Raw genomic sequence first — 25,711 nt, forward strand, 5'->3', positions numbered from 1 at the left:
ACAATATTCACATTTGGTTTGTTCTGCTTTAATCCTAAATATGAAGCAGTTTAATTGAATCCTCAATGCGCTGTGCAATTAGGATTATTATTTTATACACAATAGCTATGCTTGACCACATGACAAACACAATGCAAAAAGTTTTTTTTTTTCAAGAAAGAAATTACAACAAGACAAATAAATACAGAATAGTTACGCAGAGCTCCAAAAATGTTACGTTTTACTGATTGTATTGCATTTATTGTATATTTATTTGTGTTTAGTAGCAGAAATCTGCAGTAACTATCATATTTTGCTGTAGTATCACATGCACCTATTGACCAATACAAAAATATATGCACGTGTTGTATAGGTAGGATATACAGTACAGTAGATGATTTCACTGAGACACTAGAAATACAATATTGTATCGTTTTTTTTAGTATAAATGTTTTAAAAATGTCTTAAATCATTCTGTATTTACATAGGAAACAAAATGATTATGTAAATAAAAACAAAATTTTGTTTTTTGAAAGTAATGCATCATAATTAAGTAAGTTTAGCTTTAAAACTAGAAATAAAATGTGCCAAGTGTCTTTCAATAAGTAAAGAAAAGTTTTATTTTTGAAAATTAAAAATGATGAGGGCTTTTCTGACCCCAGTGGCAAATATTTCAGCATGTTTTCAGCATAAATGTGCTTATTTTTGATGCTTTTTTGTTTTTAATATTGAAATAAATGTATCTATTGAAGTAAAAGTTTCATAAATAAGTGAGTTTATGATTAAAATGTGAGGGGGACAATGGCTTCTAAAGTCTTCTAATAAGGTCAAAAATTAGTCTTTTTGAATCTGACTCTCAGGGTATATCTACATATATATATTTTTTTTATTTAGCTTAAACTAACTTAATTTAGACTGATTTATTCAGAAAACTACACTTCTTAAACAATTTTGCTTGTCAGATAAATGTGTATGTTACCACAATAAAGCAAGTGTATGCTTAAAACAAGGAAAATTTGCCAACATTTCTGAACCCAGTGGTATATACAAATATTTTAAGCTAAAAAACACTTAATTGTGATGCATTTTTCCAGAAAACAAGACTTCAATGAATGGATCTTGACTTATTGATAGATGTATTTATTATTATTATTTTGAAGATGTTAAACAGAAAACAGCACTAAAATCTCATTTGTTGCCATCATAAACTAACGCAAACTCACAGCAGTTTGTAACTTTTTGATTTACTATTCTATACTAATTTATATCAATATTTATGATCTCATTCATACATTTTAGTACATTTAGTTTTTATTTTTATTTTATTTTAGTACACTTCTTTTAAAAATATTAAGTTTTCATTAATTATATTGCATGAATTTATATAAACTAGCGACCTTTTAGACAAAATAGTTCTATTGGGATGAATAAACACATTTACATGCAGTGTAAATGCATTTGAGTATGGTTTTTTGACAAACACATACACACACATTTTTTAAGGTTTTAGGTACTCAAATATAGAGAACAGCACTAAAACCTTTTGCCATCCTAATTCAATGCCGTCTCATGGCAGTTCATAACTTTTTGATTTAGTGGCTAATTCATGTTAGTTTACAATCCCTTTCATACATTTTAGCAGAATTTACTCATACCCAATGAGGGTAGGGTTAGGAGTGGGGTTTGAGGACACACATTAGACACTTTTGCCACCATAAAACAACGCTGTTTCATAGCAGTTTGTAACTTTTTTTGATTTAATAGCTAACAATCTCATTTATACAAGTTATGCTGCGGTCACACTAGTGTTTTTCCAATCGGAATTCTGTTGTGTGGTGCTGCGAAAAGTGGCGGGATTGAACAAGATCATTAGACATTAAAAAAAGCAAGCGATTGCTCCATGTTTTAAATTTCTGTTCAGAGAGGTCATGTTTTGATCCTCGATTGGTCTCACGCAATCATGTGATGCAATTTATCAGGTCAGAGTTTAACAGCCTTGAACTTTCCAACACAGCGAACTGCAAAACTTGTCACACGAGCTTGCGTTTCCGGTCTGACGCATTTGCGTGCCTATAAATGGAAGTCTATGGGGGGGGAAAAATTGCAGTGTGTCCGCAGCTTCAGGGACCTTTACGGTTGCCGTGTGAGATCGGGCTGGATAACCTCAACATGCAATATAAATACATTTGAGTGTGGTTTCCTCATGCTGCGTTCACACCAGACAAGGATGAAGCGTCAATCGCAAATGATTCACATGTTAAGTCAATGGAAAGATGCGAATAGACATCCTGCAGCACGTTTTGCACGAATGAGGCGCTGCAAATCGAATTGGAAAATCTGAACTTCAGCAGACATTTGTGCCGCATTGACCAATCATAAGCTTGCTCTTCTAGGGCCGTGATTATGATGTAGTGCCTGTTGTTGGAGGGGAAATCCTCTTTACCGGACAACAGCTGATCAAACTGGGCTCAGCTCAGTCTGAAGCACTGCTGAAAGCTTCCATCATCCAGGTTTAGTTTTTGGAGAAGCTGATGAACTTACAGAGCTGGGTGCACCTCTGGATCTAGTGGCTCAGACACGGCGCCGAACGAATATACCCTGTTTTTCAGCATTTCTAAAGCCCATAAGCACAGCTACTCTCTCATTAAAATCCATGTTAGCCATTTCTCAATGAGGCTAGAGTCACCAGGCAGACAGAATCCCTGCCCATGAATCCTTGTCTATTGTGAAGTGAATTTGACACATGAATCGAGTGAATTTGATACGCAAATGAAGTGAATAAACTCAAAATGTTCACATTTCTATTTAAGTGTGAATAGTGCGATTTATTTGCAGTTTCGTGTCTGGTGTGAACACATCATTTCACACACACAGGTTTTAGTTATTCAAACATAGAAAACAGCACTAAAAACTTTACTTATTGTCATCATAAACCACTTTGTAACATTTTTATTGAGTGTCTAATTTGTATTAAATTGTACAATCACAACACACATTTTTTAAAGGTGTTGGGTATTCAAACTACAGAAAACAGCACTAAAATATTCACTTTTGTCCTCATAAATGAACACAAACTCACAGCACTTTGTAACTTTTTTGATTTAGTGTCTGATTCATCGTCATGTGTACGGTCTCATTCATATTCAATTCAATTCAGCTTTATTTGTATAGCGCTTTTACAATGTAGATTGTGTCAAAGCAGCTTCACATAAATGGTCATAGTAACTGGATCAGGGTAGTTCAGTTTTTAGTGTTTAAGTTCAGTTCAGTTTAGCTCAGTTCAGTGTGATTTGAAATCATTACTGAGAGTCCAAACACTGAAGAGCAAATTCATCGATGAGTAGCTTTTCAGATCCTGAATCATGCAATCATTCATACATGTTAGTATGACAGCTTTGGGGACGAGTCTCCATCATCCGTTTTAATATGAATGAATAAAATAGTTCGATTTCTTCATCAATTTGGTTGGATTTAAAGATCTACAGGCAGTGTTAATGCATTCGATTAAGGTGTTTTCTCTCACACTCACTCACACACAAACACACTTGAGGGTGTAAGATGGGTTTGTTGCTGACCCACAAATCTCTCTCCCTCTCTCTCTCTCTCTCTCTCTCTCTGTCTGTCTGCTGTTTTCCGCCTGCCAGTGTCCGTTATGGATCAAGGTCAAAACTTCAACAGAGGTGATTCACGTTCTCTCTTTCCTCCTGCTTTGTTCAGCTAAATCTCCCAGAGTTCTTGCCCTCCTTCCTCTCCACACTTTGTTCTGTCTATTCCTCTCTCCCCCTCTCTCTCTCCCTTTCCGTATTGCTGACAAACGGAGCTATTGCATTCTGGGAAATGTCACATCATCCAGCGGCAAAAGCTCTGCCCAACACACACACACACACACATCAGTACCTGCAGTCCTCCGTCACCTCTTTCCTCTCTCTTTCGTCTGTCTCTTCCCCCGCATTGCTGACTTTGTGCTTTCCTTTGGTTTGATATTGATGTTTTCTGATAGCGAGGATTAGGCCATGTACAGTGCGTCTGTTTGTGTGTGTGCGTATGTGTGTGTCCCTGCGCTTCTGTGTTTCATGCATTGCTGCATGCGGTCCTCGCACTCATTTGTTTTTGGTTTGCTTTTTTTTTCGGTGAATGCGTTTGGCTTGTCGACTGACCTCTGACCTTTGACTTCGAATCAGCTTTCAGGCATGTTCACTCACTCCAGAGAGATCCTGCATGTGGAGATGTTCAGTATAATGTTCCTGTCTCGAGTCCCGCTGAAATTGAATTGGAAATGGCAACGCAGACTCATTAGGAAAGTAAAAAAAAATGTGCCTGTGGAAATGTGTGCAAAAACTGTGTAAAGTGATAGCTGACCAAAAAAAATTGTTGATTGGTTAATGGTCAAAAAATGTTAATCTCATCTCCCTCAGGCCATCCAAGATGTAAGTGGCTTTTTTATTCTTCAGTAGGGACTATTTAGGTGAAACTGTGTCCCTTGCTAATTCCTAAAATGCAATTCAGCAGCTACCTGCTTTTTCATAGTACAAAAAACACATACAGGCAAGACTAAATGAATAGCTATAGCTCCTGGTGATACAATCAGGGGAAAACAATGCACTAAATCAGTGTTTCTCAACCATGTTCCTGGAGGACCACCAACTCTGCACATTAACCAAGCACACCTGATTCAGATCATCAGCTCATTAGCAGAGACTAAAATAGCTGTAATGAGTGTGACAAAGGAGACATCCAAAACATGCAGTGCTGGTGGTCCTCTAGTAAAACGGTTGAGAAACACTCTCCACAAAATGATCATATTTTGATTTAAAAATTGGAAGAAAATTTTTTAATTAAAAAAGAAATTACATTATAGTCAAACCGATAACCAATAAATCAAGCTATAAATGTATTAATAGCTGTTTAAAGTATAACTTCTTTTAAATTACTTATAATACTTAATAAATTACTTCCTTTCAATTACTTGTATACACACTTTCTTTTAGTACACTTAGCAAGTTTAAATCTGGTATTTGTTATGACTGATTTAATTGTTATTAACATGAATCAAATACATTTTGTCTTTTTATCTTATTGGCATTTAAACATCAAATTTCCTATAATTGTTGTCCTGATAACAATGTGTTGTCATAATATACAGTAGTCAACATTTGAAGTGGGTAAAAGTTGTTCTAAAACTATTGAACAATATCTATTCTTGTCTTAGAACAAATTAAAAAACTTTTTTGATCCACTTCAAATGTTGACTGCTAGTATTATGCAAGGAAATGCTTGAAATCTTTATTTAAAAAAGCCTGCCATTGAAGAAATGTCATTAGAACATTATAGAACGAAACAAAATACATTTTAGTTCAACTCATATCTAATAAATCAAGAGAAACTTATAAAGGAAATAATAGCTATTTAAAGTACAACTTTTTTTTAAATTAGTAATGATATTTATTTCATTATTTTTCTTTAAAAACACACTTTTTGTTCACTTAGATCAGGGGTGCCTGAACTTTTTCTTATGAAGGGCCAAAAAACAGTCTTGATTGAGGGTGGTGGGCTGAAGATAAATATACCAAAATCTATATTAAAGTTGCCATGGGTCATTTAAAATAACTAGAAATCATTGCTTCATATTAACTAACGTAGAATAGATTTTTGCATTTATAATAAATTTATTACAATAAAAAAAACAATTCAGTTTATAACAGAATGGTTTTACACTAGCCAAGTTGAACCTGTTTTTTTTTTTTTTTTTTTTTGCCCTGGTTTACTTACAACTATTTATAAAAAAATTTTTTTTTAATTATATATAAAAAAAATTATATAAATTAGATAATTAAATTATATAATTATATATATATATATATATATATATATATATATATATATATATATATATATATATATATATATATATATATATATATATAATTTAATTAATTTGCAACATATAATGTAAAGATGTATTTGCTTTTTTGTAGGTCATCAATAAAACAACCGTCCCCATTATTCTCACTCTCTTCTCATATGGGATGGTGGCCCAAATCAAAGGTTACCAAGGGCCAACTTTGGCCCACAGGCCCTAGTTTGGACATCTCTGATTTAGATGCTTATACATAAGTTGAATCTGGTAATTGTTATGACAATGATTTAATTGTTATTACCATGAATCAAACACAGTTTGTCTGTCTGTCCTATTGGCATTTAAATGTCCTATAATTGTTGTCCTGATAACAGTGTGTTAGGTTGTAATTTATAGTAGTCGACATTTGAGGTGGGTCAGGGTTGTCCTAAAACTATTGAACACCATCCATTCTTGTCTTAGGACTATTGAAAAACTTTTGATTCACTTCAAATGTTGATTACTATAGTAATGTGCAAGGAATCCTTATTTAAAATAAAAGGCAGCCTTAATAAGAATTTGTGAAAATAGAATTTTATTAAAAAAAAAAAAAATTAAAGCCACTTTTGTCATTGCATCTGGATACTGCAGTGAGATGTTTTTCTAGATTCACATACTTGTCTTATAGAGACTGGCACATTTTCCAATGAGTCTGCAGTTGAAGACGAAGTCATTAGCCCTCTATGATTTTTTTTTTAATAACTTTTTTATTTCCCAAGTGTTCTTTTTTTTAGTGGAGAGATTGTTTTTCAATAATTTAATCATATAATTAACAATATCATTTATTCACAATTTTTCATAGTTATAAGAACTGACTTAACTTTGTCATGATGATAGCACATAATATTTACTTGTAATTTTGTAAGATACTAGTATTTAGCTTAAAGTGAAATTAAAAGGCTTAACTAAAGTAGGTTAATTGGGTTAACTAGGTCATTAGACAACAGTGGTTTGTTCTGTAGCCAATCGAAAAAACTTGTTTCTTAAGGGTGCTGATAATATTGACCATAGCCATTTTCTGCCAAACTAAATCTAATAAAATATTAAAAGCAAAATATAATAGTGAACATTTTCCTGCTCTGTTAATCATCAATTGGGAAATATTTAAAAAGAAATTCACTAAAGGGCTAATCATTTTTCAAGTCTTCAACGGTATGTTGCCCCCCCCCAAAAATGGGAAAAGAAATGGGTGTGAAAACTGCAACATTTGGGACAGGACCAATGTCTAACCCAGTGGTCACCAAACTTGTTCCTAGAAGTCCGGTGTCCTGCAGATTTTAGCTCCAACCCTAATCAAACACACCTGAACAAGCTAATCAAGGTCTTACTTGGTATACTTGAAACATCCAGGCAGGTGTTTTGAGGCAAGTTGGAGCTAAAACCTGCAGGGACACCGGCCCTCCAGGACCGAGATTGGTGACCCCTGGTCTAACCTGTTAACCCCCCTCAGAACAGAGCATGCAGCCCAGCACCATCACGTACCATCCAGAGGACTCCGTTAGTTTTTAATCCATTCGATGATTCCTAATGTCCTGCTTTCTGTTTCTGCAGCGTACCATTGGGACACTTCTGATTGGCTGCCCAGCACACGCCTACCTGACATCGAGGAAGTTCCCACTTATGAAACACCTGAAGTTGGCGTGGCCTTAGAGTCAGACTATTACCTGGGCGGATTTGACATTGACAGTGACTACCCGCCTCCTCAGGAGGAGGAGTTCATGTCCCAGGACCAGCTGCCCCCTCCCCTTCCCACTGAGGAATTCGATACCTCGCCTGCCAATCAACCCGTCTCCAGGGAGAGCACTTTGAGTGGCGACCGGAAGCCCCGCCCACATTTTCACCCCAGCCAATACTTGCCCCCACATCAGCTGCCGCTCGGCTCCACAGGGGAGGAGTTTAGCACTTTCACTGGCAGGGAGGAGCGTTTGTCCGTCAACGCTTCCTCCGCCTCCTCCGTTTCTTCCGCCCCCTGCGGGTTCGAAGACTCTGAGACTGGAGGAAGTCTGGACAGTTTTGAAGACATGCATCCGCATACGCAGCAGACTGAGGTCTGATTTGTCAACAGGACGTGTTTTCTGACGTAAAAGACACAAACTCTTGCATCTGTCTGAGCTTGTATGAATAAAGCAGGACGGATGCGCGGACTGTCAGCGCTGCCCGATGCATGAGCAGCCCAAATATAAAAGCACAGGAAGTGGCCGGAAGTGATGTCATGAACGGGGGACCATACGATTAAAGCAACAAGAAGCGGAGACCAATGATCTGTAGACGTGTTTTCCGAATATGCCTGGTGCATTTCATCGTTCCTTCCAGATCCGGATGTGTTTGGTGCTGCCCTTTTTGTGTGTTCGAAATCGGGATGCGCTCTAAAACCTAGTGAGCTGCCTATTTAGACGGTATCATGCTGCCTTCTAAGATACCTCGTTTTGTTTAGTTTTTGATTATTTTATTTCTAATTTAACAATGTAAAGTCCACTTTTATTTTTAATTTTCACATTTTATTTATTTTAAATAATTTTTTTTAAATTTCCGATTTGGACATTTTAGCAGTTAACTTGTTTCGCCGAAATCTGTACCAAAAAAAGGGTATAATTAAAAAAAAAGTATCCCTTATAGCGGATATGTTGAGCATGCTGACTATAAATATTTAGGTCAGGTTTTTAAAAATGGGTGAATATTATTTTAATTACTGTAAAACATGGGTCTTAAACACGATTCCTGGAGGGCCGCAGCTCTGCACAGTTTTGCTCCAACCCTAATTAAACACATCTGATCAAGTTAATCAAGGTGTTCAAGACTCTTTTAAACAAATCCATTATTTGCAGGGTTGGAGCAACACTGTGGAGAGCTGCGGCCCTCCAGGAATCTTGTTTGAGACCCATGCTATAGAGGGCGCCTTTGAGCGTCACCTAAAACCGTCATTATGGCGAGCAGGTAAACTTATCTCGCTAACTAATCTGCTTTTTCAGACTCATTGTGTTTATAATTGTTTTATTTGCACCTTCAACAAACTTACAAACATTAAACTAGAAGTTTGCAAGCTAAAACGTATGTTTAGCTTTCTACTTCTCATTGTAGTTAGTCTTCAAAATTCATACATGAGTTTATTTATGAAAACTATTACCATCACTAATCATGCAAGCATCTTAAATGTTAGGTAATATCTCATTTTCAGCAATAGCCTAAACTAAACAAGCCTATATTATTTCATTTTAATTAGGGGAACAAGGATGATGCCAAGCTTCTCTATGTCCTACAAAAACACATCATCTCTTTAGCGCTCTGTTTGATGCATGCATCATTTTATTTTTGGTCTTCATCAAACTCTAACTGGGATCAAGTGTGACTCAAGTCTGCTCAAGCTAGCTTAAAAACCCTGTTTCATTCTCTATTTAGATGTTTGTAATACATGAGAATATATCAGAGCCCTATTATCAAATTCCCTTGAAGGCAAGTCATTCACTCGGTGGCCATCTTTGAATCTCTTTGAATGGGGAAAGGTCAGTTTATCTAGAACTGTTTGCCAAGCTTACGATTAAATATCACATTTGGAGTCACCAATGAAATTGAACAACAACAACTGTCTCTTAAATTGCATTTCTAAACATTTGAATCATTCTAAAAATATTTAGACAAAATACTTGAAGGGAATGAATTCACGACATCAACCTTGTGACTATTTCTGAAGGACACAACCAGACGCCATCCTGTCAAACTATGTAACTACCATAAGAATCGATAACTTAAATGTTACACATTATCATCCTCTGAATAATTCCACGTCCGTTAATTTTTCAACTTAATCCTGAAGCCAAATGTCCTCCCGAAAAGGTCAGCGACCTCTGTGTTTACAAGTGTACACAGAAATTTATTTCAAAATAATGAAATAATGAATGACTTAATAATGAAATATTGAAAGACTGTACCTCCCATTCATTTCACATGGATTACAAAACCAGAGAACATTAAAGTTCAAGTATGTTTGGTTAATTTAAAAGACATTTTAAATAGACATTTTAAGCTGCATGTTAATGTATTTCTCATATCTGTGAGGACAGTATTCGTTAAGATTCCTGCACATTTGCAGGCCCCAGATGATTCATAACAATGAAGCTGCAAAAACCGTCTTAAAAACACACCCTGAGTCAGTGATGATGCAGATTAATCTAATAATCAACGTACAGTGATTAAATTTATAACCCTTTTGGCGCGTAGATTGATTCTACTAAACTGGAAACGAAAAGATCCTCCTTGTTGCTCCACACAAATAAAGGATGTCATGTCCTGTCTGCATCTTGAGAAGCTAAGGCTTTCCCTAAAAAATAAAACAAAGAATTTCCATGTAATATGGAATCCATTTATTGAATACTTTAACAAGAGAGCAATGATTGAACCCTAGTAAATGCACTTCAAATACCCCCCCTTATTTAGTTCTTTTATTCATTTATTTTTTTTCCTTTCTCTTCTTTTTTCTGTTTTCTTTGCCCCTTCACCCCCCCCCCCCATTTCTCTGTTTTTTTTTTTTTTTGTTCTGTTAAATAATAGTAACGTGATGTTACAATTTTGTGTTTAAGAAGAAAAAAGTACACATATGTAAAAGTTATCATTTGTACTGATGTAAAAATACAATAAAGAGAATGTTTAAATTTAAAAAAGCACACCCTGACCGAGCCCCTCCTACAGAGGATCATAAGTCTATAGTGATCAATGATTGGCTTCTTTACTAGAAGACTTAAGCTGCCTCCCAAATCGCATACTTATGCACTATTCTACACCATTTTGTAGTATAAATAGTGTAAGTAGTGTGTTCACACTTAAAAATAAAAAATAATAAGTGCACTTTAATTACCCGGATGATGCACTCATTCAGCCACTAAAATGAAGTGTGTAATGATGGACACTTCACACACTCAACGACCGCAGGTTTGCTTACATAGCAGAAGGGGCGGAGCTATCGGACGCACATGTTGAATAACTTAATTTATTTTGGATGGTGAAAGCAAAATTCTCCTATGAGAGTGATTATAGCGCCTTCCGATGGTGAATGCGGCAATACTCACGGCAGGTATTATTCGACAATTTGGTTGTTTATTTCACTGATTTGGCAACCGTCAAACGTCATCAGGGAAACGGTTTGAATTTCCGCTTAGTAAAAAAACATTAGTGTGCCATTTGGGACGACACTACATACATGTACTATCCTGTTAAGTGTGTAAGTGCATAAGTACATAGTGCATGAGTGCATAGTGTATAGTGTGCCATTTGGGACGCAGCTACAGCTTTCTTTTTCTAGAGTAGCCATGTTGACCACTGCATTTTCCCCATTCAAAGTTACACTGGAAAAAATTGGATGACTAAAAAGTCAAAACAACAAATAATTTTTATGTTGCATTAACTTATTTTAATAGCTCAATTTTACTCAAAACTTACTTAAGTTACTTATTACTTACTTAATAACTCAAAACAACATTTTTTAAAGGTAAACAGCGTTTAACCTAAAGGTGATGTACGTAAGTTTTTGACTCTTCTAAAGCAGGGGTGGGCAAACTCAGTCCTGGAGGGCCGGTGTCCTGCACAGTTGAGCTCCAACACTAATCAAACACACCTGAAAAAGCTAATCAGTGTCTGCAAGATCACTAGAAATCTATTAGCAGGTGTGTTTGATTAGAGTTGGAGCTAAACAGGACACCGGCCTTTAAAAAGGTGTACCACCCCAGTGACAACTTGCGCACCTTTATTTCTGAGAGTGTACATAACTATCAATCACCAGTTGGAGTGTTTACCGCTTAGCATTTTCTCTTCTAAAATAATCTTCAAGATCTGATATTGTAAGAAATGGCATTGTACGGTCTTACTCTACATTTCGCATGAATTATATTAAGGATTTATGGCAGTTTGCTGGTCTTAAACTAGTTGGGAGAAATTCCAATCATCTTTTCTGTTGTTTATTTGTTTGTCTGTTTAAGCTAATTAATATTCCGCCGAGTCGCTTTTCTTTTCGTTCGCTCACTTATGAGGGTCCATTTGAGTTCAGATGTCGACTCAGAAGGCAGCTCATTAGGTTTTGGAACAGAACTCCTGCAGTCTGTGCACAGGTGGACATGAATATGAATCACTTTGTATAAACAGTCCAAAAAAAAAAGCACACGTTTTATGGTGTTATCTTCCCAATTTTATTGTTAATACATTTTTTTTTTTTTTTGGTGCACTAAATCGATGGACAATATGTTCATATTTACTTCGGCCAAGCCTGAAATCGTTTTTCCACGTCACGCTTAAAGCTCAGGACTGGCAGCGGCGTCTTCATTTGTGTGAAGCATTAGCCAGATCCTCAGTAGCACTATTTAGGTGAAGCGCGTGAGTGTTTTAATGGAACGTGGGCAAATGCTCTTCTGTACGTTATGTCTGCCTCTTTTAATGATTATTCTCGATTGCATATCAGAAAGCCATATGCAGAACATCATCCTAACGTTTTGTGTGCGTTTCGCAGGCACTTACAATGCAAGAATGACACACGCCTGTAGCATGAAGTACAAAAACCTCCAGAGAAAGAAGCGCAGGGAGAGGACGAAAGCAATAACAGCAAGTCGGAAAAGAGGGAAAATGCCAAGTCCTGAAACAGAATACTGAATAAAAGATGCAGGGAAGGAAATGTAAAGAAAGTGAAAATCAATAAAATATAAATCAAAATGAGAAGGAGAGAGAGAGAAGGCCGAGAGAGAGGAGCAGATTTGGATTGGAAAGGCACACATGATTTGAGAGCGCACTGTAAATCTCAATGCCGTTTTTTTGTACAAGCTGTAATTTTGAGATGAATTGTTGTACAGTGTATATAAGTGAGTTGTTCAAATGCAGATTTTGTAGATATTGAACTGCGATCATGGCAGGGTTTGTTCATCCTGCGGACAGACACGCAAACCTACGCTGACATTTTTAACAGATCTGCGCACTGGCTTTTGCTTGTGTGCGTTTTTTTCGCAGCTCCGATTTTCACAGGTAGAAAACCGCTTTTTACTTATTTTTTTATGCGTTTTTCTGTCCATTTTTTTTTTTTTTTTGGCATTTCAATGTTTTTATTATAGGAAATGAAATTCCTCTGCTCATGCTGTCTTTGTGTAGAGGGTATTTTTATTCTTTGTTTTGGTTTTGACTCATTGTTCTGTTGACTGTAAAACAGTATTAAAACATGCCTGTTATAAATGTAAAAATGCTTTTCTTCACTCCTGGATTTTTGTTTTATTCGTTTTGTTGTTGTTTTTTTAAGTTGATGCTAAAAATTAAAAAAAGAAAAGTAAAAAAAAAACATTGATCAAATTGCTCTGAAGTTTGTGGGTGGATTATTTTGGGTTTTAAAAAGTTGCTTTTCAAGAGTTCACACTTAGCTGATGATTGATTATAAAGCTTGTTTGGCATGCCTGGGAGAGAGCCCTGAGCTCATAAGATCCTCGAGCCCGGGGCTCCCTCCAGTTTACAAGGCGAGAGGGGAGTTTGAGCTCAGGCAGAACTCCCCTGCTGTAGTAGCTAATGAACAGATAGTGATTGCTTTTAGGAGATAACTACTTACTAGGAGCATGTCTATTAGTTGGATTAGTCAATTAACTTAAGTTACATGTTTTTGGACGGTGGGAGGAAACGGAGGAACCCGGGGGAAACCCACGTGAGCATGGGGAGAGCGTGTAAACTGCACAGAAATGTCAGCTGGCTTGGTAAGGACTAGAACCAGTGACATTCTTGCTGTAAGGCAACAGTGCCACAGTGTAAGACAACTGGGCCACCGTGCCACCCATTTAGGAAAGAAGGAGGAGTAGGGGTGGAAGGGGGGATTCATCAAAACTAAAGCTGCGTCCCAAATCGCATACTTATGCACTATTCTACGCCATTTTGTAGTATAAATAGTGTAAGTAGTGCGTTCACACTGAAAATTCTAAAAATAATAAGTGAACTTTAGTTACCCGGATGATGCTCTCATTCAGCCGCTAAAATGAAGTGTGTAATTATGGACACTTTACGCACTCAATGACCGCAGGTTTGCTAACGTAGTGGAAGGGGCGGAGCTATCGGATGCACATGTTGGATAACTTTATTTATTTTGGATGGTGAAAGTAAAATTCTCCTACGAGAGTGATTATAGCGCCTCCTGATGGTGAATGCGGTAATACTCACGGCAGATAATATTTGATAATTCGGTCGTTTATTTCACTTATTTGGCAACCGTCATCAGGGAAACGGTTTGAATTTCCGCTTAGTAAAAAACCATTAGTGTGCCATTTGGGACGACACTACATACATATACTATCCTGTTGAGTGTGTAAGTGCATAAGTACATAGTGCATGAGTGCATAGTGTATAGTGTGCCATTTGGGACGCAGCTTAAGATGGCTGTGATATGGAACTCATAGTGGCTTAGGAATCGTCTGATTGGTCAATCATAAATTGAGTAATGCGGGACCAGCTGCAAGCAATCATAAGCACGTGATCCTTTCAAAATAAGTTTATAAATAAATTACACTATAATCAAAAACATTTGCTGTTGAAATGTTTCCACATAAGAATTGCTATAAGGAAACAAACTATTTCTAATAAATTGAATTACAGATACTGAATTATGTATGGAGTGGCATGGTGGCTCAGTGGTTAGCACAGTGGTTAGCACAGAGAAGGTTGCTGGTTCGAGCCTTGGCTGGGTCATTTGGCATTTCTGTGTGGAGTTTGCATGTTCTCCCTGTGTTGGCGTGGGCTTCCTCCGGGTGCTCCCCTACAGTCCAAAGACATGCGTTAGAGGTGAATTGAGTAAACTATAAGTATGAATTTTCCAGTACTGGGTTGTGGCTGGAAGAGCATCCGCTATGTAAAACATATGCTGGAATAGTAGGTGCTTCATTCTGCTCTGGCGAAATCTGAAGTAGAGACTATAGCCGAAGAAAAATGAAGGGATGAACAACTGCTTTACACTCAAAAACATTAGGTATCGAAAAGTTTTACAAACAATTTCAAAGAAGCTAAATTACAGACACTGTGTTATGCATGAAAATTTGACCTAATTTCCTAATTTGCATGTTTTTATTTAAATTTTAGAAAAAATATGGTTTTTGATGTGAACATACCTTAATTATTAATGGAATTTACTAGTAATTTTTGAATGAAACTGCACAAAGAAACTACAACTAACGCAACTATACATCAGTTGTTTCATAGTACAACTATGATCGTTTTTTCATGTAAAATGTCCTTTTTAAAATAGATTAACTTATATAAATAATTTTACTTTTTTTCATTGGTTGTCAAAATAATTGGTATAAAGCTAAATAAAATTTTAAAAAAGCTAACTAAAGTTTTATTTAGATTCACGTAGGTTCTAGCAAGTTTAAAATATTTGAAAACATTTTTACAAGTATAAATAAATAAAGTTAAATTCTTAATTAAAGAAAATTGTAAAAATTACAAATATCATTTTTTAATTGTTTTATAGCGTTGCACTTAAAACTGGCATTAAGATAATTGCTAGTTAAATTTACCAATAATTATAAAGAAACTATAAGTATTAAAATATAAATTGCAAATATTATTTTAAAATATTTTATAGCATGCATTAAAAAATGACATTAAGAAAAATCCTAGTTAATTTCACCAATAATTTTAAAGAATCAATATTTATAATTATAAAGAAGCGACACGTTTAATTATTTGTTATAAAGCAGAAATAAAACTGAAAAAGGGTATTTCCTTCTAAAGCTTTCTTTAATTTACATCATTTCAAGAGTTCACACTTCTGTAGATATCGACTTATATAGCAGGTTTGGCATGCTGTCCCGGAAGAGAACCCTGAGCTCGGAGATAATTGAGCCCATGCAGGGCTCCTGCCTGGTCTATGAGCATGTAAGGGTAGTCCGAGATCAGGTAGTTCTCGAGAGCTCCTCCTGTTAATAGAAGGAAAGGGGGGGATGGTGTGGATATTGTTTAAAAAATGAAGATAAGGGTGTAAGGCTATACAGGCTTTTTATAGTGAGTTTGGAATAATCTGATTGGTTTACTATACCAGCCGTGATCAATCATATCACAAGCTCCTTTCGAAATGAAGCTGTGGTCAAACAAGAGTTTGAGCTTGCAAAATTCTGTCGTACAGCAGATTTATGTCTTGATTTATTGTCTCATCTTTTTTTTCACCTGATTACATATGTTTTACAAGTTTATAAATAATGCTATACATTTAAATCCTCTTTCCCTATAGGAAATGCATCCTGTCACTGAAGGTAAATGTTGTTTCATGTTGTCTTTACTTCCAAAAGCTTTGCAAATATCATATGTTGATGTGTGATAATAGACTCAAAACAAAGATTTCTGCTGCTTGTTCACACCACTTGTGTAAATGATCTGAAACAACACAATTATTTTATGTTCAATCCACTTTGCTTATAGCTAACTTAATGGATTTGTGATGGTATAGCATCAATAAATTGTGTGGAGCCTTGTAAAAAATATTAACATTTCTTTGTGTTGTCCAGACACAAATCCTTTAAGTTAATTTAATTGATTTTACAACTAGGTTGAACATAAAACAATTTAGTTGTCCATAAAACCTAAAGAATTGTGTTGATTCAGCTCATTTTAACTAAGTATACTTGAACAAGCATATAATATATATATAAATATATATATATACTTAGTTAATAAATATATATATATATATATATATATATATATATATATATATATATATATTTACACACACACATGTGTATATATGTATGTATATATATATATATATATATATATATATATATATATATATATATATATATATATATATATATATATATACTTATTTATTTATTAACTAAGAATACATATATTTGAGTGTATTCACATTTAGACCACAAAAAACACACCAGAAATTTCTTATTTTTAAGGATTATCTCTTACCCAGTAAGTGCAATAACTCCACTCCAGATGTTTACTATTTGTGTGTGTATAATAAGAGCTGGAGATCAATAGTAACTCATCACAGTCTAAGAGTAAGGTGTGGGGTTTAATCAGGTGTGCGTGTGTGTGTGCGCGCGCGGCTGAAGTGTAATCAGAGCGTCTCAGGCTCATTATCTCCTTCTCTGCTGGGCTTTTGGAGTGAACAGGGTGCTTCGATTACTTGTCCTCAATCATTTTTTGCCTTTGACTTTAAGGGTCTATTCAGCTGAACTGATGTACATGTCCTCTCAGAGAGCCGCGGAAGCGCTGCTCTTTTAAACTGCGCTTCTCCACTCGTGAAAGGCTTCTAATTAGAAAATCTCTCCAGTCAGAGCCGGACACGAGACATGCAAAAACTTCAGGATGTTTAATGACACGAGAGCTTCAGGTCTGATTCAAAAGCAGCCGCTGTGAGGAATGAAGAAAGGTGGTGTTTATTGAGGATTTGCGTAAACAGTTTTTGTAGACTGAAGGAAAAGTTGTGGAAATGTAAATATTGCGCTTTTAATGTTCAATTTGTGAGCGAAATGTTCATTTAAATTGTTTGCTTGAATCTTCAATCCTTTACTAGGACAAAAATAGCAGAAACTCGCTTTCACTGATTGCGATAGAAAATGGCAAGTAACACTAGTTATGTTTCCATTCACTCATTTCTATGTGTATTTTGCATGTGCGCATAAAAAAAAAGTTTGATGGAAGCACCAAGATGCACATCAATTTTGAAAATGCGCATAAAATTTGTATGCAAATAACTTAGTAGGATAAACTTTTTATTCCATAAGAAAAGATGCTCCTAAACTACAGTGAAAACACTTTACTGAAATTTAAGTATACACAGTAACAAAAGTCATGTGATTTTGTTATAAGAGATCATGTGATGATAAAAGTGTGTGTGACTGGATAAACCAGCAGGCTGAGCACAATGTAAAGCATCTAAAATGTTGTTTTGGTCATTCTAAAATGCCTTAACCATTTCAGTATTAGCATTATTATATAATTAAAGGTGCAGTAGGTAATCTGCCAAAATGCTAACCGCTTAGCATATTAGCATAGATATATACATTAGATGTTGCTTACCCTGTTGTTGTCTGTTGGAAGAAATGCGTCAATAGAGCCGCCATTTTGGAACAGGGTAGCGCTCCTTTGAAATGAATGCGGGACCAAGGTACAGTGGAGAACTGTGGCCATCCAAAGACAGAGAATTACACATATACACACATATCTTTTTTTCCTGGATTTTTTTCCAGTTTTCCTGGATGTTAGTATGCAATTTTTTTTTTTTAAATTACGAAAATTATAATTTTACATCACTTTCTACATTGATGGATCAGTGACCGCACGGGCATTCCTGACAAAAAGCTTGTGTTTGTGTGTACAGAAATGTACTATCCACCCTCCCTGTTAAATTTGATTTAATCCATGTCCTGAAACAAACCTCCTCTTCTGCTTTCACTTCTCATACTGACGGAGGGAGGGATTCGTTTGTGAATGAATCTCCGTTATGAACAACTTGTTCACTAGCCGACAATAATACAAGTTTCTGGCACAGCAGCATCTCGTTGTCATATTTCTTTTGCATTGTTTGCTGATTTTAGCAAATTTTATTCAACAAAACTAGCATATGCTGCTTTGCCTTATGGTAAAAGCAGTAAGTGACTGTATTATCATCAATAACGTTACCTGTTTAGCACAAAAGTTCAGAACATACAAAAATGTAAAAAACTTAATATTACCTATGAAATGTTCTGCCTTTGTGCTTTGTTTTCTTTGTTTCCTCGTTACTACACTCGTAGACAGCGCTAAAGTCCCGCATCTTCACGTAATAATACTGTCTTGACTAGTGCGGTTGAATGACATTTGTCCTGGGAGCACTGTACCAATGTGGCGGCGCTATTGACACATGCTTAGGGTCCCTATGCGATATCTAGTGTATATATCTATGGCATATTATCTTTGGACGGCGGAAAGGGACTTCAAAGCCACGCCTCCTGAAATCACGAACGCGCACACCGCATCACAACAGTATGGTTGGCCAAATGGCCTTCCATACAACAGCAGACAACCCAGTAGTTCATGTCATTCGCCAGTTAGTTAGTGCCAGCGCCGTGCAAGAATTACATCTATTACTTACCCACACTTACATGCTATTTCAGAGCGAATATTCAGAGTAGCATGGTAAACAGTATCGGAAGGCTGTCATTGTTCAAAAATGACTCAATGTGAATATAGAAGCAACTTAAGCTCAATAAGGCAGGTTAGGCAGAAAAGCGCTATTTACTGATGTTTTGTTGTTAAACTAAATATAAATCTACATTATCGATGCTGTAAAAGGACCTTATAAAACTGAAAATAATCACATCAATCTTTCACCGGGAGATTTTAGTGGCTGAACAACAAGTCTGCATATAAGTCATTCATAACGCAACACAATCTAACATAAGCTTAGCCTGTCTAAAATAGTTTTAAAACAGAACATTACCTGTCTAACAGTAATACTTCAGCCATGGTGTCGTCCTTCCTCCAGCATGCTAAAGTAACTCCAATATTAATTCAGGTTTTTAAAAGTTAAAATTCAGCATTTGATTTCTCCTGGTCTGTCTCGTGACCGCGCGGCCGCTTATGCAGACGGGCACGCGCGAATGGCAGGTCTGCGTGAACAGATGCGCAGAAGTTTGAATCTACATTTGCTGACGGACAGTTTGAGCTGCTTATCGGATTTATGGAAGATGTCGGCCCGACAATATTTAATTGGATAAACATTTTTTTTGTTTTATGCCTTACCCAGAATATAAAAATACATATAAACATATTTAGATCATTTACTGTAATCATTACTATTGGACTGTGAAGAGACTTTCAACCAGCACAACTAAAAATGTTTCTGAAGACAATCACCTACCGCACCTTTAATTACCTCAAGAATTGTCAAGAGCGTCTGTGCGTGGTGTACACGTTTCTACCTAAAGGGTACATATTGATACCTCAAAAGGATATATTTGTACCTAAAAATTATAATGCTGTGTTCACACCAGACGCGGAACGCGCGGATAAATCGCGCTATTCGCGCGTAAATAGCCGCGTGAACATTTGAGTTTACTTGCTTCATACGCGCGTCAAACACCGCTTTATTCACGTGTCAAATTCAAATCAGAACAGACGCGGATTCCCGTGATGGGCAGGGCTTCTGTCTGCCCGAAGACTCTAGCTTCATAGCTAAATGGCTAACATAAATTTTATAAAGAAAATAACATTGTTAATGTGCTTTATGAAGACTGAAAAACAGCGTCGATACGTTTAGGGTCGTGTCTGAGTCCACTACAGCTTTGTGAGCTCATAAACTCCTCCAGAAACTGAACCTGGATGACGGAGGCTTTCAGCGGTGCTTCTGACTGAGCCAAGCCGAGTTTGATGAACTGTTGTTGGTGAAGGCTGAAGGATTTCCCTCGGAACACCGACAACAGGTTCTATGTCACAATCACGCCCCCACAAGAGCAAGCTTCTGATTGGTTAACGCGGCGCGAATGTACGCTGAATGTTCAGATTTTCAAAATCGCGAGATTTGCGCAAAACGCTTGTTAAGCGCGTCAAACGCGCAAAACGCTCAATTCGCCCCGCGCCATTCGCGCAATTTGCGTCATTCGCGCCGCGCCATTCGCGCGTATCTCGCCGTAGGATGTCTATTCGCGCGTTTGCATTGACTTAACATGTAAATCACTCGAGCTTGACGCGTGTGCCTGGTCTGGTGTGAACGCAGCATAAGAGGAACACTTTTGTACTTTTTAGGTACTTATATGTACCCTTGAGGTAATAATATGGAGCTTTTAGGTACAAATTTGTAACTTTTGAAAAGGTACCACCCCAGTGACAGCTCGCTTACCTTTATTTCTGAGAGTGTAGGACAAAACAGCAGAACACCGGTTTCCCCCACAGTCCAAAAGTATACGCACAAGTGAATTAGATAAGGAAAATTGGCCATAGTGTGTGAGTGTGCGTGAATGAGTGTGTATAGATGTTTCCCTGTACTCGGTTGCCACTGGAAGGGAATCCGCTGTGTAAAACATGTACTGGAATAGTTGGCAGTTCATTCTGCAGTGGCGACCGCTAAAAGATAAGGGAGTGAGCTGAAGGAATGAATGAATGAGATGCATCCAGGCTCACACAAATTCCCAGAATGCACTGCACTAAACCAACACATTCCTATTCTCTATATACAATAGGGTGATGAAAACCAAGCTAATGTCACCTCAGGTGATCATTTACACCATTGCCAAGAGCGCAACATCTGGAAAGCATCGTAAATTAGTTTCATAGTAGCACAGAAACGTCTGATAAACTTCTCAAAAGTCACTTCACACACTTCCTAAATCAAAAACGCCACACAAACAGCTGCCGAATGTTGTTCCTCTCTCCAAAAGGTGCGCATTTTGTGAAAAATTGCAGACTAACTGACTGCAGAACTTGCAGAAACAACATGTACATTGTGTGCTTTCAGAGCCCTGAGAATATATTTTCATTGAATTATCATAACCAGCTACAAATATGGATGCGAGGCCCTCGGGGAACAACTAGCGATCGCAATATCGCAGCCTATTTACATGTGCACCGTTGTGTTACATGTAATGCGTAATTGCTTTTCAAAAATGAAAATAGCTTCTGTCTCTCGGCCGTCCTGCGCTCGTACACTAACGTCTGCATTTTATTCCTCTGCCCACTTAGATCATTTGTCCTCTTTTAAATGCGTTTAAAAATGCAGCAAGCGCAGTTGTAGTTTGGGCTGAAACAGTATTATTCATTACCTCTGCTGAGATATTCATGAGCCTGATCTAATCGAGGCAGATGAGGACACGTTTGCTAATGTGTGTTCAGATGTGTTGTGGTGTGACACCGTGTCGCAGTTTATCACTCGCAGGTGGTCTTCTCACTCTAATCCATCTTCAGCTCCAGTAATTTCTGTGTTTTTGTCGTTTTTGTTGGAGAACTCGGTGCTGGTTTTGCTGCAGGAGTTTTTTGAAGCGTTATAAAACAGCTCAGGTCTTAAATGCCAATGCTCAGATGTAATGAACTGTTTAATTTGAGCCTTAATAATAAGAGTTGTTATGAGCACTAATGGTATTCTTAATTTAGAGCTTTGTTTGCCTGGTGGACTTCGATCAGTTTGAGCATTTGCAAATTGAATAATGTCCTACTTAAGTCGCCACCATGCATTGATTTAATGTTAATTGGTATCTACAAAGAAGGTATGTGGCTTAGGGAAGTGCAAAAAAAATCTAGATCATTATTACACTCCTCGTTGTTTTCCAACAGAGATGTATTTAGAGTTGTGTCATGTGATTATAACTTATATGAAAACACAGGCAGGGATCTAGAACAACCCCTGCATATACAGATGAGTTTTAAAAAGTTTATTGGCACTTTAACTTTAGAAAAACCTCAGTAAAAGCTGAAATGATGGATAAACAAGCATTTAACACTTATATTTGTTGCCTCATTACAAACATAAAATTCACAATATACACGTTAAACCAGGGGTGTCCAAACTCGGTCCTGGAGGGCCGGTGTCCTGCGAAGTTTAGTTCCAACCCTAATCAGACACACCTGGGCTAGCTAATCTAACTCTTACTAGGCTTTCTAGAAACATCCTTGCAGGTGTGTTGAGGCAAGTTGGAGCTAAAATCTGCAGGACACCAGCCCTCCAAGACCGAGTTTGGACATCCCTGCGTTAAACTAACAAATAGTCCATTTTAAATAAAATTTGGGTACTGATATGTACCTTTGAGATACCACTAAGGACTTTTTAGCAGGGCTCCGAACCGGTTTAAAAAATGGAAATGAACATTTAAAATTTTCACGAACAGAAAAAAAAAAAGATCAACTTTAATGGTTTTGAACAGAAACGTTTACAGTTAACCAGTTAATAACGTTATTTTATCTTCCTCTATATCATATGAATTTGCGAGAAAAAAATCCTTTATTCAAATCATGTGTACAAATGCGAGGATGACGCATACAACGTGAAATGCCTGCGAAGCAGACATCATAAGCGAGAGTCGTTTCTGATGCTACGAGCTTGTCTTATAGGTTACCGAGAGCCTGCTCTTTCATGTACAAAGGTATGTTTCGGTTTAAGTTATTGTTACTAAAACTTGTATTTATACTAAATGAATTATTGATTGTCGATTGTTTTTAGATGTGTCTCCATAAAGAAAATCCTTTTGTTAATATTTCTCTCATGACAAATCATCTGATAAATCGAGCGATAGCACGTGTAAGTGCGTAAAGCTGGTATAAATATAACCAAAAGCAAGTTCATATTATAAATATTTTTTTAACGATGGTTATTGAAAATTCATAAAATTTTACCCCTCAAATAGAATTTTTAGTTGCACCATTAAGAAATCAGGGCACTGTAGAGCCCTGCAATACTTTGTAATAAAATAATGTTCTTAACCGTTTTTTTTTTTTTTCTATTTGTTTCTATAACGCAAGAACAGAAAGAAAAATATATTAATTCTGCTCGAATTGAACAGATTGGATTTTTTTGTTTGTTTGTTTGTTTTTAAGCCCTGCTTTTTAGGTACATATATATATACAGTCAAAGTCAGAATTATTAGCCCCCCTGTAAATAATATTTGACTAGATATTTTTCAAGACACTTCTATACAGCTTAAAGTGACATTTAAAGGCTTAACTAGGATAATTAGGCTAACTGGGCAAGTTAGGGTAATTAGGCAAGTTATTGTATAACGAGGGTTTGTTCTATAGACTATTGAAAAATATATAAATAGCTTAAAAGGGCTAATAATTTTGACCTAAAAATGTTTTTTTTTAAATTAAAAACTGCTTTTATCCTGGCTGAAATAAAACAAATAAGACTTTCTCCAGAAGAAAAAAATATTATCAGACATACTGTGAATATTTCCTTGCTCTGTTTCATTTAGGAATTATTTTAAAAAGAAAAAGAAAATCAAAGGGGACTATTCATTCTGACTTCAACTGTACCTTTTGAAAAGCTACTACCCCGGTGACAGCTCTTGTACCTTTATTTCTGAGAGTGTACTGATATTTACAAGGACGTATTATCAACAAATAAATAATTATTGTCATGAGATTATTTGCTTAACAAAATATATACTTCAAAACAACTTAATAGTGTATATGATGTAATGAATATCTTGGTCCTATCAACTTTTTTGGTGTGGTCATTTCGCTCAGTAGCTCATTTTGTATGGTGTTGTCCATGTGATTCCAGTCCGGTGAAGCAGAAGTTCCACAAAAGAGATAAATGCAATGTAAAATCTAGGTAAAACTATTGGGTTGCAGTGCACTTTTCTCTTATGTTTGCTTTGAAAAACACTATTGGTTTTGTGGATGCATACAAGAAGGAATTGTATCTGAATTGTACAACAAAAATGCACCCTAAGTAAAGTATTTTAGATTTGAAAAACATAGACAGCACCCTCTAGTGCAGTGGTCACCAAACCTGTTCCCGGAGGGCCGGTGTCCTGCACATTTTAGCTCCAACCCTAATCAAACACACCTGAACAAGCTAATCAAGGTCTTACTAGGTATACTAGAAACATCCAGGCAGGTGTGTTGAGGCAAGTTGGAGCAAAACCCTGCAGGGACACCGGCCCTCCAGGACCGAGATTGGTGACCCTTGCTCTAGTGGATTTGTCATCTGAATTGTGCAATGAAATGTACATAGACCAATGTATTTTAAATTTCGCACTTATTTCCAATGAGTCTGGGTTGAGAATTATATCATGAAGCTGGATCATGGATGGTAATCATTACATGCAGAATTAAGCTCAACCTTTTGTACAACAGTGACATGCATCTGAAACATTCAAAAAATGTAAAGTAGCATAATTCGCAATCACAAAAATGTTGACAGTGCCCTCTAGCGGATTTGTCATCTGAAGCTATGTTTTTTATGTTCAACAAAATTCTAGGCTGATGCATGCATTTCAATTAACCTGGGTTGACTAAAGCAATTCCAGCCAGGTTTTGACTGCATTACAGTTCATATGGATTTCAGTTATTTTTTTGGCCTATAAAATAAGATCGGATGAAAACAAGGATTCAGATGAGTTGTTTAAGAAACTAATCCCACAAAAAGAAGCAATTTGAGGACAAAAAGTCAACAAAAATTTGAAATACAACATATAAGCAGTGTCATAAGTGTGGTAACCACATTATAAGCTGAATAATTGACTCCTGTCCATTGAAATATTAGAAAATAATGCACACCCGAGTAAAACATGTAGACAGCGCCCTTTAGTGGATTTGTCATCTGAAACATGCACGAAACGTACCTGAACCTACATATTTGTTTTGCTAGATTGTAGGCTGAGGCATGTATTTCCAATGAACCAGGGTTGATTAAAGTAGTTACAGGCAGGTTTTGACTTCAGAACAGTTCATATCACTATAATGAAGGATTTTTAGCTATTTCATGGCCCATAAAATAAAATTGGATAACACAAGGATTCAGATGAGTTGTGTAAGAATCTATGCCCAAAACGGAGCAATTTGAAAACAAAAAGCCACCTTCTTGAGATACAACATTTGAGCAGTGTCATAAGTGTGGTAACCCAGTCGTACGAAACTACAATTTTAAAAAGGAGGCGTAGCACCTAACCCCACCCCTAAACTCAACTGTCATTGGGGGATGAGCAACTCGTACTAAATTGTTGGAATTAGATTGTACGAATTCATACAAATTAGCCACTAAATCAAAAAGTTACGAATTGCCGTGAGATTGTGTTGGGTAACCACAGTATAAGTTGAATAATTGACTCCTTTCCATTGAAATATTAGAAAATAATGCACACCTGGGTTAAAAACATGCAGACAGCGCCCTCTAGTGGATTTGTC

At 36.5% G+C, this 25,711-nt stretch overlaps 1 protein-coding gene across 6 annotated transcripts in view; it reads left to right on the forward strand.

The window, feature by feature from the left end:
- Window positions 1-13,199, forward strand: part of fat3a (FAT atypical cadherin 3a) — a 330,154-nt gene extending 316,955 nt beyond the window's left edge. For 2 of the 6 annotated variants that reach the window (XM_087283200.1, XM_087283202.1), the window contains 2 exons: window positions 3,624-3,659; window positions 7,427-13,199. In XM_087283200.1, the coding sequence (XP_087139326.1) occupies window positions 3,624-3,659; window positions 7,427-7,929 (539 nt within the window). In that variant the 3' untranslated portion in view covers window positions 7,930-13,199. The remainder of the gene's footprint in view (window positions 1-3,623; window positions 3,660-7,426) is intronic. The other 4 variants (XM_087283201.1, XM_087283203.1, XM_087283204.1 and 1 more) reach the window with 3 other exon arrangements.
- Window positions 13,200-25,711: the final 12,512 nt, after the last annotated feature.

Source organism: Danio rerio, chromosome 15, assembly GCF_052040795.2.
Source record: "Danio rerio strain M-AB ecotype USA chromosome 15, GRCz13ab, whole genome shotgun sequence".
Lineage (NCBI taxonomy): Eukaryota > Metazoa > Chordata > Actinopteri > Cypriniformes > Danionidae > Danio > Danio rerio.